The sequence below is a fragment of the Vanessa tameamea genome, chromosome 15 (genome assembly GCF_037043105.1).
Source record: "Vanessa tameamea isolate UH-Manoa-2023 chromosome 15, ilVanTame1 primary haplotype, whole genome shotgun sequence".
Lineage (NCBI taxonomy): Eukaryota > Metazoa > Arthropoda > Insecta > Lepidoptera > Nymphalidae > Vanessa > Vanessa tameamea.
Genome location: NC_087323.1, coordinates 7,169,192 through 7,182,392, shown reverse-complemented (window position 1 = coordinate 7,182,392; position 13,201 = coordinate 7,169,192). Strand labels below are relative to the sequence as shown.

The 13,201-nt window shown below is 32.7% G+C and overlaps 1 protein-coding gene across 1 annotated transcript in view; it reads left to right on the top strand.

Moving 5' to 3' along the window:
* LOC113399111 (uncharacterized) overlaps positions 1 to 12,819 on the top strand; it is a 36,627-nt gene extending 23,808 nt beyond the window's left edge. The window contains exons 2-4 of the mRNA XM_026638149.2: positions 9,243 to 9,302; positions 10,407 to 10,481; positions 10,558 to 12,819. Of these exons, the coding sequence (XP_026493934.1) occupies positions 9,243 to 9,302; positions 10,407 to 10,481; positions 10,558 to 11,556 (1,134 nt within the window). The 3' untranslated portion in view covers positions 11,557 to 12,819. The remainder of the gene's footprint in view (positions 1 to 9,242; positions 9,303 to 10,406; positions 10,482 to 10,557) is intronic.
* Positions 12,820 to 13,201: the final 382 nt, after the last annotated feature.

Here is a 13,201-nt window from a genome sequence, read left to right as displayed (position 1 = left end):
TGTTTAAGTGCATATGCGAATTTCACTATAAATACTTTGTAGAATATTTAAAATTATGAAAGTATTAACATTAAACCTTATTCATAATTCAAATTTAAAGTTATTATTTAGAAGACATAGCGTGAAAGTATTTCTTCGACGTAACAGTTTATGATATCATACATATGCAGATTACATCTTAATCCAGTTGAGAGTTTCTAAGCAAGTCATTTACATTTTGAACCCGCGGTGCTTCGCCTTAAAAGCCGTTGTACGGTCTGAGCTAGGAGGGATTACCTCACTTTACTCGCACCGCTCTCCTGTTTACCCTCAGGGAACTGAGAGGCATTTATGGTGTTTGTGTCCCGCTCGTGTAATTCTTTCAGCCTGTTTGTCTTGGATTAAACGCATGTCTTTGCTTTTAACGCTACTGTTTACTCGCTCGCCTATATAAATATTTGTAAGAGAATGCGGCCATTTACTTTCTCAGTTATGAACCCTTTAATTGCTCTTATTTTATACTTTTGAAATATGGCCGCGATTAATGAAACCCGACGCGGTCGTAAACGCAATCGTAAAGAAATATTTAGTCGTGATAATTTAAAAATAAAAAGCGTCGAATAATCAATATCATTGGTTGATATTATGAGGTTTGATTTGATATGGGTCCAGTATCGTTTCTCGTCGATTTCGATCAAGGAAATGCCTAAGATATAAGTACATCGTGCAACTGTACATTCTACTAATAATATCATTGTTCACGTTTTAGATCGATAGGCAGCTAGTCGGACTAGGTACTAACGGAAATTACAAATAAGGTGTATTGAATATGATTTGAAGCATGACACCGTTGACTACCGCGTAGCTGTACATAATGAGATTCTTTGAATCTGTTTATGCAATTTGAGCAACAGAATACAATAAGCGTAAACGAGTTGCTAGATTTTATTCGATAATGAACTTTAAATACTTGAACTTTATATTAAATATTTTTGTAAGCACGTTAAATTGAATATTATGCTAAAAAAAATACAACAATACAGAATTATGGTTTAAGCGAATACGCTGGTTTTATTCGCTAATAAATAAGAATAAATCGATCGCATCTAAGCTTTCATGAAACCGTAAGCAGAATAAACGAGGTGTCACTTAAATCAGATACATAGAGAAACATAACCATTTCGATGTCGTCTTTACGCCTTCAAGTTTAGCTGCGAACAGACCGCTTGTTCTCGTTGCACCTCGCACTATTATAAAGGAAACACATGACGGAGATACCAACAATTGATTTTATTGCTAACGTTTTATGGCTTTCTATATAATTTTAAACTGAGATAAAATTAGTTGAAATACAAATATTCCGTTACTATATATTCGAAGATTATGCTATAAAACAGCAATGTATAAAGAATTGTGAATCTTCTGGGATTTACACAAGTAGGTCATTGTGTCCGAGCACACATATCTATGTATTAAGTAACCATGAAACCATGTTTTAACTGTTTAGCCTTAAAAATATGTCTCAAAAGAAGACTAAAAATAATCGCAAAAATATTCTCATCAAAGTATACTGCGTTCTGCTTTCATTCGTACTCGCACAAGCTCTTGGAGACTTGGTCTGATAAAAGTATTGACGGAACCGTCAGCAAAAAAATGTTCCATTTATGGATTCGCATAATATTACTTGAGTATCAGTTGTATAAAATCACCGACTTAGCGTGACCCAATTGCATAGTGTGTCTGTGGATAATTTTCGCATTGCGGCCATCGGATTCGATGCCGATATCGCTTTGTAACGGTCTTCGTATCGGGCTGCATTCTGCGCATTACCTTCTCTTGCATCGTGATTGCGCTGACGATATCTCGTGTAAGATATTATATTCAATATACCTGTGTTAGGCTTAAACGAGGACTGACTTTCTAAACGCTACAGAGGATAATCTAAGATATATTCATTTAGTAATAAAAATCGTATTAATAAAAAAATAAATGTGCCGAGAGAAAGCTATTACGAATCGGATTTTGCGTTGATGGTTGACATAATAAATATATAATACAACATTTGTTGTATTTATATATAATTAGATATAGTTTATAATAGCAATGCTAAATCTTAACATAAATAGTATAGCAAATAATCATCATATAATTTTATTTGAAACTTTTTACATACACAAAAATTAAATTCAAGATTCGACCGTAATATCTGATATGACTTTCGAAATCAAAGATCACCGGTCAAACAATCAGAGATTTGATTGATTATCCCGATCGAAACACGCTTCGTTAGGGACCGCATCCAAGCGCACATCTGTCGCATGCTCCACGGAACTTCTGAGACTCACAAAAACCGACGAGGCCGGCTAGACAGGGATGGATATATAATATCGGTGTACGTCAAAGCGGGACAGCTGGAATAAATTAATCCCTAACGGGGGTACCACTGTCCTTCAACTTCGATGGATTTGGAAGATTTATGTTCGGTTCGTAAAAACTTAGTTTAATAGGAATTTATAAGCTATATTTAAACCTTCGCTCTGATATTGTAATATAACTTATACAATTCTTTCAAAAAATTTGCTCCGTCATTAAAATTTCAATGTCATCGAAATCCTCTTCCATCTACATATATCTGAAACAGTAAATTCGATTTTCGTGGAAACAAGAGGTATGCGAATAATTGTTTCTTGATATTATTAATTATTAACTTAATTTGTGACCAAATACAAATCGTAAAAACCACAACAATGTTAATAAAATAATAAAATTATATTATATCATATATTACCGAAGTTTATTTTCAGCTTTTTGCCATTAAAATATGCATACACAGTTCACATAAAACAAAGATTTACTTAATAACTTTTCAGTTATTAACATTAAGCAGTATGTATATTTAAAACTTATAAATTTATTGTTCTCTGTATTTGTTCTTCATTCACTTTTATTAACTGTATCTTCGGCAAGTTTGACGTTGATTTTGAAATGCGAGTCCATAACCACTTAACGTACGAAGCCAGTTTTCTTATTGTAAATGTATGCTATTGTCTCCAGCGAGATATAAAATACCGATATGATCCTACGACGTCTTCGTTGCAAGAAATATTCAGGGGATACAACCCACACTTTTAATAGCGGTTACATCATTTCCACACAATGAGAGCGCCGTCCACACCCATTCTCTGTCCGTATGATTTGAAATTATAGCACCGTTTTATTTGCTCTCAGCGCATTTATATGCGGTCGCCGAGTCGCACAATGTGCCACAATATTATATGTTAAGGCACCTCCATACATAACGCGCCACGGCCGACGACGAGGAAAGTGTCGCGTCCTCGCATGTGTCGCGAGCGCAACTCGCGATCGTGTGGGAGGCAGAATGAAGCAGTAATTTAATCCTTGATTGTGTTCTCATTTAATTTATACGCGGCATAATCAAATTTGGTACTTGTTTGTGACCATTTATATGAATGTTCTGGCAGCTTGATTTGATTCAGGCTGCGTGCCTGACTTTCGCGCCCAATCGAGATTCTTTTCGAAATTCAAACAATGTCTATTGTTCCAAACTTATTTAAATGTTTTTTTTTATTTAAACAAATACTATTACACATTATAACTGTTTCAACATGCAAGAAGCGTTTATAAAACAATCGTTTAATTGATATTTATACCCATGCATAATCACTTAATGAATAATTCTTATAAAGAGATCGCATTTAAAATTTATGGTTCCAAAGGTGCCAATCAAGTTATTGTGGATATTAGCGCATGCCTATTATCCTTTTATTACTAAAATAGATTTTTAGAACGTTGTGGGTGCAATTTAAAAATAGCTTAAGGATAGTTTGATATCGTCATAATTATAGAGGGACGGTTGAACCGGTACCGGTTATAAAAACTGAATGATGCTATAATGTAACGTCAATAAAGTAAATTGGCAGGATACCGCGCCGGCAATAGGTATAATAACAAAATGGGTCAACACTTTGCTTGGCTTAAAATACAAAAACACTCGTTATTTTCAAATTACATTTAGTCAATAATAATACGTTAGCTGTATTATAATTAGTTGATAATACCGTAATACTCGACCGGAGGTATTCGTTAAACGACGAGAGTACGGGGATACTTTATTTTCTTCTTTTTATAATAATGAAAAAGAAAGTAAAATATTAATTTTATAATACAAATCTATTTAAACTTATATATATATATTCTATATATATATGTTTAAAAGATAAAATAAGTCTCGTCCATCTATGCAACTTAATGAATTCCTGATCACGTTTTTAAATATAACGAATGACATTTTATAGCCTTGTTCGAAACGAGATAAAATTGTAAGGGTCTGTCAAACGAATGAAAAAAGTTGTACAAAAAAAGATTCGATGTATATAATAATACCGAGCTCTGCCTTGTACACGAGGCAATAAATGCGGACTATACGAGTCCATATTTCATGAAAAATTCATATCTTAGCCGCGCCCTAATGATGCCGATGCCATCTTTTATTGCCAACGGGGATATATCTTTCATTAATCGTTTATTCCGAATGTTGACACGTACTTAATGTAACGTATGTACGTGAACGTCAGTCAAACACACATGCACGGTTTGGTTTCCTAGAAACAATAACATAGAAATGACATACTGTTTTGAAAGTTGGAATATTTTTTTTTTCTGTGTTTTTTTTTTATATATGGCCGAGTAGAAATTCTCTCGGTTCTTCCATTTATGGCAATGCTTTTATATATATGTTGTATTCTACGTATGAGTTTTTATTCGAGAATGTCTATGTAACGACAAATGGATATGTTTGAATATGTCGACTTGAAAAAAGAAAAAGGTTTTTTTTTAAATGAAATTTGATTGGTGGAATTTATAATTTCTAAAACCCCTACGGCTCCCATTAGTTAAATACTGTATGTATTCATTGAATATCAACAACTTAAATAATGAGATAATTTCTATTTCTGTTAATTAATTGCGTTTTTATACATTACGTATTTCAAGCAAAAACATCGCAATTGTTAAATACCATTGCAACATAAGCTAAGTATAAAATATCAAATAACTACGTTCAAGTAGACATACTATAAACATTTATTTATCTGTGTCGAAACAAATTCAGTTCATTTTTGTCTTCCATATCCAATAACCTAGTTTCCACTAAGAACACGCTGGGAGCTGAAATTGAATTTCTACTTGTAAAAACCGTCCGGTAATAGAGTTTACCTTCAGATCAAATAAAATAACAACTAACGTACGGGAGAGACACTGCACACATTCGAGCTACGTTCACTTATTTTACTTGCTGGGATTTATCTCGAATAGTCTATTTGTAAAAAGGCTTTTAATATCACAACTTTATACAAATATTGTTTTAAGGAATCGGCGTAAGTATTTCTAACTTCGATTGAATACCATTTGTTTCGTTGACAAAAAATATGATTCAAATTACAATGCATTATTTTCAATCGTATTAATTAAATAATATTATAAAACTAAATTTGTGAATTGTAATAGAAATAACAAACAAAATGTAGGGAGACATAATGAGATAACACATTTATATTTTAATTTGCATTTAGATTATGAAATTATCATTCTGACTACAGTCGAGACTAGGCTTCATTTAAGCCTATTGTGCTCAAATAAAGGTACAAAGGACGGTAATTTAATAGATATGTTTACAGTTGTATACAAAATTGTTTTTAGATGGGGTATAATAATTTTAATAGAGAACTCATTATAACCGTAAGACCAAAAAACATGAAGTAACAGCGAAATTACTTTTTTAATTTCGTTCAAATTAAGAATAATAGCTACTGGTTTAATCTTTTTAATTTGATATACTTCTTTGGTGTAATAGTAAACTAACCGGATTCCTTTATTTTTACTACGGTCTTCGTCGCGGTCGTACCTCTCCTGAGAAAATTACATTTTTTCTCCGTCATTTGGCGCGCTAGCTCAGATTGTATTTTATCTTTATGTGTAATCATAATTCATATTTTTTGCTCTTCTCTGTAGAGGAGATTGCTAGGTGTTTAAGTTTTATATTCTTATATATTTTACTTGTGAATGTCGCACTCGATTTCGTTTATTAAACTATATTTCTATCATTTATGAGATGAAACTCCAAGATTTTACTCCGACTGCGATTTATATATTGTTTCATTTTTATTTCGCTAGATAACCTTGCGACGTTGGACAAGAGCCATGCAGCTCTTCAAACAGTATAAACGATAGTACATATCATAGACAAATAATTATATTTCATGTTTACTTTTTAGACCTTCAATTTGACCCCCTAGAGCGTCCATGCGCTACTTACAAACGAAATGATAAATGAAGATCATCGATAGTTACTGTAACATAAACGCTGATGGATTGATTGTGAGCAGACATGTGTGCCTATCGATCGATTAGTTTCTACCCAAACGCGGCCCCAAGATGCTCTTATGAGCGATTATGTTTAATGCCCTTTAAAAATGTTAAGTGTTTAGCTTATGATATCCTATCGTTTACAATGCAGTCCTTTATTTCTACCTATACATTATAATAGATGAGTTCGAGTAAGAACTCCGACAGTACCCGTTATTGGACCCGTTAGAGGAATCAAATACTTTTGTTGATGATTACATAACTCAAAAGCCGGTAACTAGCTTTCGCTCTCGACAGTCGATTTTTCTTCCGCTTTCTAAAACGGCGTCCAAAGTCAAATACGAAAGATTAATTTAATAATATTCAATAAGCGTTGTTTGATTAACAAAAGAGTAATCTGTGGCGGCATCTAACACAAATACGAACCTCTCGTCGAGCTGATTTCAATCACCATCATTCATTATTCACTCACTTCCCTTTGCATTTGCCGAAGTATATTCGCCAGTTTTGTTTTGTTTAACTTTCATATTTCAAACTCCTCGAGAGGAAGTACGATACAATACTTGTTATAATTGAATTGATTTCAAGTTTTATGTTCGTGTTTTTGTTAAATGGTAGAATTGATTTGCGTTCATTAAAGCATTTACTTAACTCTGACACAATTAGACAATTCACGTATTCTCTGTATCTTTAAATTTATAAGTGCGGTGTGCGTGTTCCTCGAAAGCTATTTAAAAAAGGTATTATGATTCATTGGGTAAATAAACTGAGGTTTTATGTATCAGAGTAGCACGAAGCGTAGCACTCTCGAGAGTATTTTTTGTTATCATTAGTTGACGTGAAATAACATTTCTACGTTGTATCGTGATCCAAAAAAATAAATTGTGTGAAAAATTACGATGATTACATCTAATAATGGACGTCGGACTTGTTTGATGGTTAATGTCAGAGATTGGCATCATTAAGCGAAATGATAGTGACCTAGAAGGGAAAGAAATTTATTTTATTTACTGATGATTGACTATTTTAATTACATTGTAATGTTACACCAATGTTTTCTATCTATATAACATTGAAATGTATATATTTAAAACAGTGTATCTTTATTTATAAAACCGAAAGGTCATATTTAAATGTTATCTCTTAATAAACAACTTATATTATTGCAATTTTATATCAGACGACACTAAAAGTAATGAGACATTCTGTTATCAAACCAGATACGCGGCCCATTAAAAGATATTTCTCATTGCTAGGTATGACGATAAAGGTTAAAGTACTTCTGATGCTTATTTCAAAGGTTCCGATAGCCACGGTAGTACTTTAGCATTTACAGAAAATAGTATTTGCTTAACGAAATATTATTTGCGAAGTAAATGATTGTCATAATTTATTCAAAAAAGGTATTCCTTAAATTATTTCAGACGATAAAACATGACGGTATATAAATCTTTGTTGCGAGCTTCGAGGTCAGAAAATAAAAGAGACATTCAATTTAAAATCTTATTTTTAAAACTTTAAACAAACTCGTCAGTCATCACGATTTTTACATTCGAATATACAAACCCTTCGTCAAGTCGAGAGAGATTTGACATGTTCGTGCCACTGTATGCGTTCGATGACTGTCCCTTTTGCCATATCATGCAATTAAAACGGTCCATCGACAGACAGTAAGCAGATGCCCATCACTTTTATCAAATACATTAAACTGAGCGCTCGTTTCACGATTTCGTTTTTCGTTTTTTCATTCCCATAAAACCCTCTCCCGACTTAGATAACGCGTAATGCGTTGGCTTCTGAAGAATAATTAAAAGTCCATTTTTATATTTACTTCGATTATAACACTCAGATGGAACGCTAATTAAGAATTCGAATGTTCATTACGATTCCAAAAATGGTTTTGTTATCGGGTAGGTATATATCATTATAAGAACTGGTTGATTGCATGTCGAATTACCGGCAAACTGTTTTTTAGTCTCTTTTGTTTCGGAGATTTTGATTGGTTACATTTCGTTTTGTTCAAAGAGAATTCTGCACAATTATTTAAGTTAATTTACCTTTTTTTAAAAATAAATGCGATGCTTTTCGAAAAACTCCCATTCAAGTCAAATTGCTTGTCCAAATCCACTATCTCTTTGGAATTTATATTTTAGGGAAAAATGTGAACCCTTGACGGTTCTTTATTATGCTTTAGTGCGGATTTAATGATCCGGTTCTCTTATGAAGACGGCCGAAGACCTTAAGAATAGGTCGTTTTATGTAAGAGTGAATCTTCATCTTCCTGAGCAGGATAAAACCGCAAAATGGAGCTAAAGGCTAACTTTAGTAGCATTTTGCGGTCAGATACACTTCTAGTTTCGTAAATTATATCCTAGCTGCTACCGTAGTTCCAGTTTATTGACTTATGCTATCACTGTAAATCGTATTTTTGATTTTAATTGTGAATTTTACTATTATTGCTTAAGTTTTCTTAAGAAATGTATGATTTATATATTGTTTTCCACTTTTTTATGTTTGATCAAAATTATATTAAACTGTGGTGTTTTCATATTATTAAAAGGAGACTATAATAATATTGAAAAGGCGTAGTAATAGGCGTTGTAATATTTCTTTATGTATATAAATTGAAACTTAAACTCAGAGATAATATTACTTTCGTATACATTGTAAGAAAATAAAGGAAAAAGCGGATAAAAATTTATATTACACATACGTTCATAGTATTATGGACTTTATTAGATACTGTACTGTGAATGGTCTCTTCTTTTATATCCTCGTCGAACTGCGAAAGGAATGTTGGGATCTTGTTAACTGTTTCTCATATATTTAATTGTAAATTAAATCGATTTTATTTAATGTAACCTTTTATTTGTTCACAGTTCGCGGCACCACGACCTGGCGGGGAGTCATCGTGTTTGCAGGGCCCCGACTGTTTTATGGTGAGGATTCTTTTTTATTTCTGATCCAATACAGTTTACAAAATAATAACTCATTTTTAATACCAATTAATTTTAGCATAAAATTATAAATTATAGTTAGGCGCGGGTATTGCCTCTTGCTATAAATACTTTTTAAAATAAATTATATTTTAATTCATCGAGAACCATTCAATAAATTAAGAAAAAAACAATCGACATAATAGTGTTGTGCATGATATTACGTAATAATTATACAGAATATTACTTTTTACGTTCGACCGTTATAATAAAATTTTATCTTTGAATTTCCGTCCAATAATATGATTTTACAGTCACGCCTATATCTTCTTTGGTTTAATGGTGGAATTAAATGTTTGAGTACACGCTTTAACATTAAACACATTTCAATTAAACATACACTATCGTAATATTTACTTTGCTTATACTTAAAATATATCTACGATAAAATCGTACTACATTGAACTAGCATCAGCTTTGTAACGTGTTATTGTGCAGGATGCAACGCACATTTGAATCGAGTTTACGATAATGTTGTGTATGAAAAGGTTGTCGAACCAAGTTGCACTCAAGCGTGAAACCTTAAACTATGTTGTAATGAAATTACTTGCTAAAATCAATAACATTACCACTTCAAAGACTCCGCGGATTCTAGGCGACAGGACATTTTGTCAATACCAGTAATTAATAACCACGGTTCAACCCGTTCTCATAATTATTAAAGCTTACCGAGGCGAGAGTGGGCGTCAAGTTAACGTCAACTCCAACTAATGAGTATTTCAATGACAAATGCTGCATTTCTGTTAGCCATCTTTCTCAGTTAGTCGAGATGTGTCTCTTGTTAGATATGATTGGAACTTTCGTTATTGATTTAATTGGTTAAGCGTCAAATTAAAAAAGTTTAACATTAAGACTTTTAAATATTTATCAGATTTTAAATAATCATAGTAATTATTTAAATTTTACATTTATGGTTAATTAATTAGAAGATATTTAAACCAATTATTAAATATAATTAGAAATTAATAGAAATTAAACTTAATGTAGTATTATTATTGTTTATTATTTTTATAGATAGGACCATTAAATTGGATTTCATTGTTGCAGTGCTGGGAAAATTGTGAACTACTCCAATCGAATTTCCAAGTTTGGGGTGCTGTTTGTGATGAAAAAGATATTTGCGTAAGTAATCTCTTCATTGATCTTGTATGTTTCTGCTTAGTAAAAATAGAGACTTAATTATCCTTTCTTTCTACAGTTCCCCGGCTGTAAGGTTGCTTGTGAATTTCACACCGAAGTAGCGCGAGCATCACAAACGCAACCAGTTATCCACACCAAGGGTGAGGGCGTAATGAGAGTTAGTGGAGCTTTAGCTCGCTGGCCACCACCTGCACCTCGAGCGGCTTCTCGTCCTGTTCCTCTCGTTTACGTAGTAATGCGTCGAGCTGCAGAAGGCCCCTGGAGGCAAATCATTCAAACCCAAGCTTTAGCGACCAGGGTCCCATCTAATAATGAAGGGGCTCTCCTTCGTGTACTTGTTGTAGATCCACAAGGACTTGTAACAATCTATAGTCCAGACGAAACATGGGTAGCTCATGATACGAACACCTCAAACCATGATGAACATAAATGGATCTTAAAAGAAATATCACTTATTCATCAAAAAGTTCTTGTGATTGGAGAAATCGCCTGGGAACCAAGAATAGCCCGAGGCGTTTATCTTGTTACATGGGAAGTTGACGGAGGAGGCCTAAAAGGAAATTTGTTCACTGATTCTACTCGAGTAACTTTATCTTTATGGCCAGACACAATTTACCACATTCAGGTAGAACTTGTGTCCCGAACACCGGGAGTTGATAATGAAAAATCTGAAACCATGACTATCGACACGAGTCACGCTCAACGTGTTTCAACTGAAAGTGTACAAGACGTTGAGGTCAGTGAAGGAGATCGGCTTATGTCTGTATTAGTTAGCTCAATGCGTGGTGAACGTGTACCTGAACGAGCCCCAGATTCAGAACTAGTGTTGGGATGTCTATCAGCGATGATTGCTTTTGGCTTAGCCGTACTTGCTGCAATTGTATGGAGGCGAAGGCGACGAGGTACCTTTCCAGGAACCAACGTATATGTTGGATCTTCTTCAGTTCTTAAACGAAAGTTAGTGGAAGATTTCGTTCCCGCACCACATTGCTTTCAACCAGTGATTTCACCAGAAACCCCAACCAATGGAGCCGCATCACGGGATGTGGTTGTGTGACGTCATAGTTTTGACATGCTGTCATTTGAAGACCGCGTTTTCAGTTCCTAAAGTTGTCGGACAAAACTTTCGCATAAAATAATTGATTATAGTGCAGTGGAAAAATGGATTTAAGAATGTGATACAATTATATAAGTTGTGCCAGTGAAAGCAAAAATGGCAATAGATTTCTTTAAGAACGATTATTTTTCGTTAATTATTATTAACATTACACTTGATAATCGGACGAACTTTAAAAGTCATTGTACATGCTAAAATCAAATTATCTATATTATGATTTTTGGTACGTAGATTTAGGCCAATTGTAAATTAAAAATGTACTTTTAAGTGTATTTATGAATCACAGTAAGATAAACACCAGATATGTTAGTATTGTAAATATTACGAAAACATGGTAAACCATAATTTTCTAATTATTAATTGATTTTAATGTGCTGTAAATATATGTGTCATAAGGAGCAATTTTCATGAATAAAATTAGTGATAAGGTGTTTTTATCCATTCTGAGATATATCTGAAAATGTATTCCTAAATTGTTTGCAGTCTTTTAAACTATATTTGTGAAAGTGCAATAACGTAAATGTTGCCGTTTAACCTTCATTTGTACTGAAAACACATCTCATAGACTTATAAAATAATAAAAATATTTTTACAGCTAGTCCTTATCAGTTTAGTTATAGTTCGTAGATATATTATATTTTAATCTAATTGCGAATATTACTTCTCCTTATTCTAGAAACTTTACGACTTCTTCAGCAATAATGATACATGTATGTATTTGTAAATATTTGAAGCATTTATTGTAAAAACTGACAGAGAAATTATATTTTTCTTGGACGTAAACAGATATTTCTAAATGTTAATAAATGAAATTATCCGTATTTTAATCGAAAATTACGTGATTTTTGTTCGAAAAGTAGATATTAATAAGGTCAACATTAAATTCTCATGTAATAATTGTTAAATCATGATGTAGTCAGATTTGTTTAAAATTCATGTTAGCTTAAACAGTGTACTTAAAACTTTAGTTTGTTGTAGGGCATAACATAAAAGCCAAACGTTTTTTTGAGCTGTTAACAATTAATATATTTTGGTTTATTGATGACCAAAATTATATAGTATAAGTTAGATGCTTAGTTAAATTTATTTATTTTTGTGATTAATTTCGTACCTTCATTCGAATGTGTAAATAAATATTACTTGCTATATTGACGCAGCTAAAATTTAACAAGTATGAATAAATATGTCTGCCAAATTACATAACGTTTTATTTAATGACTGGTTTCAAATCTTAAATTTAATTTTAAGCTCTAAACGATTTAAAAAAAAACATAATAGAGCCCCTTTAATTTGTACAGATTTGCTGCATCGTCGAATTCAATAAAAGCGATAATTCCTAGAAAGCTTTTAAATAAACATTAACTCACTGATACAAAGGGTTCATTGGTCGGCCGATGATTCGACTGAGACTCGAATAAAACCGTACCATTGTCTAGGGATTAACGTCAACAAAATTTTTGTCAACAGGCGCTTGATCAAACAAAAAGATTTGTGCGTCAAGTTACCCTTAGGACCTCTTTATTTTCAATATTGAAAACACCTCAACCATACAAACGAAACTGTTTGCTGTTACGGAATTTTTACT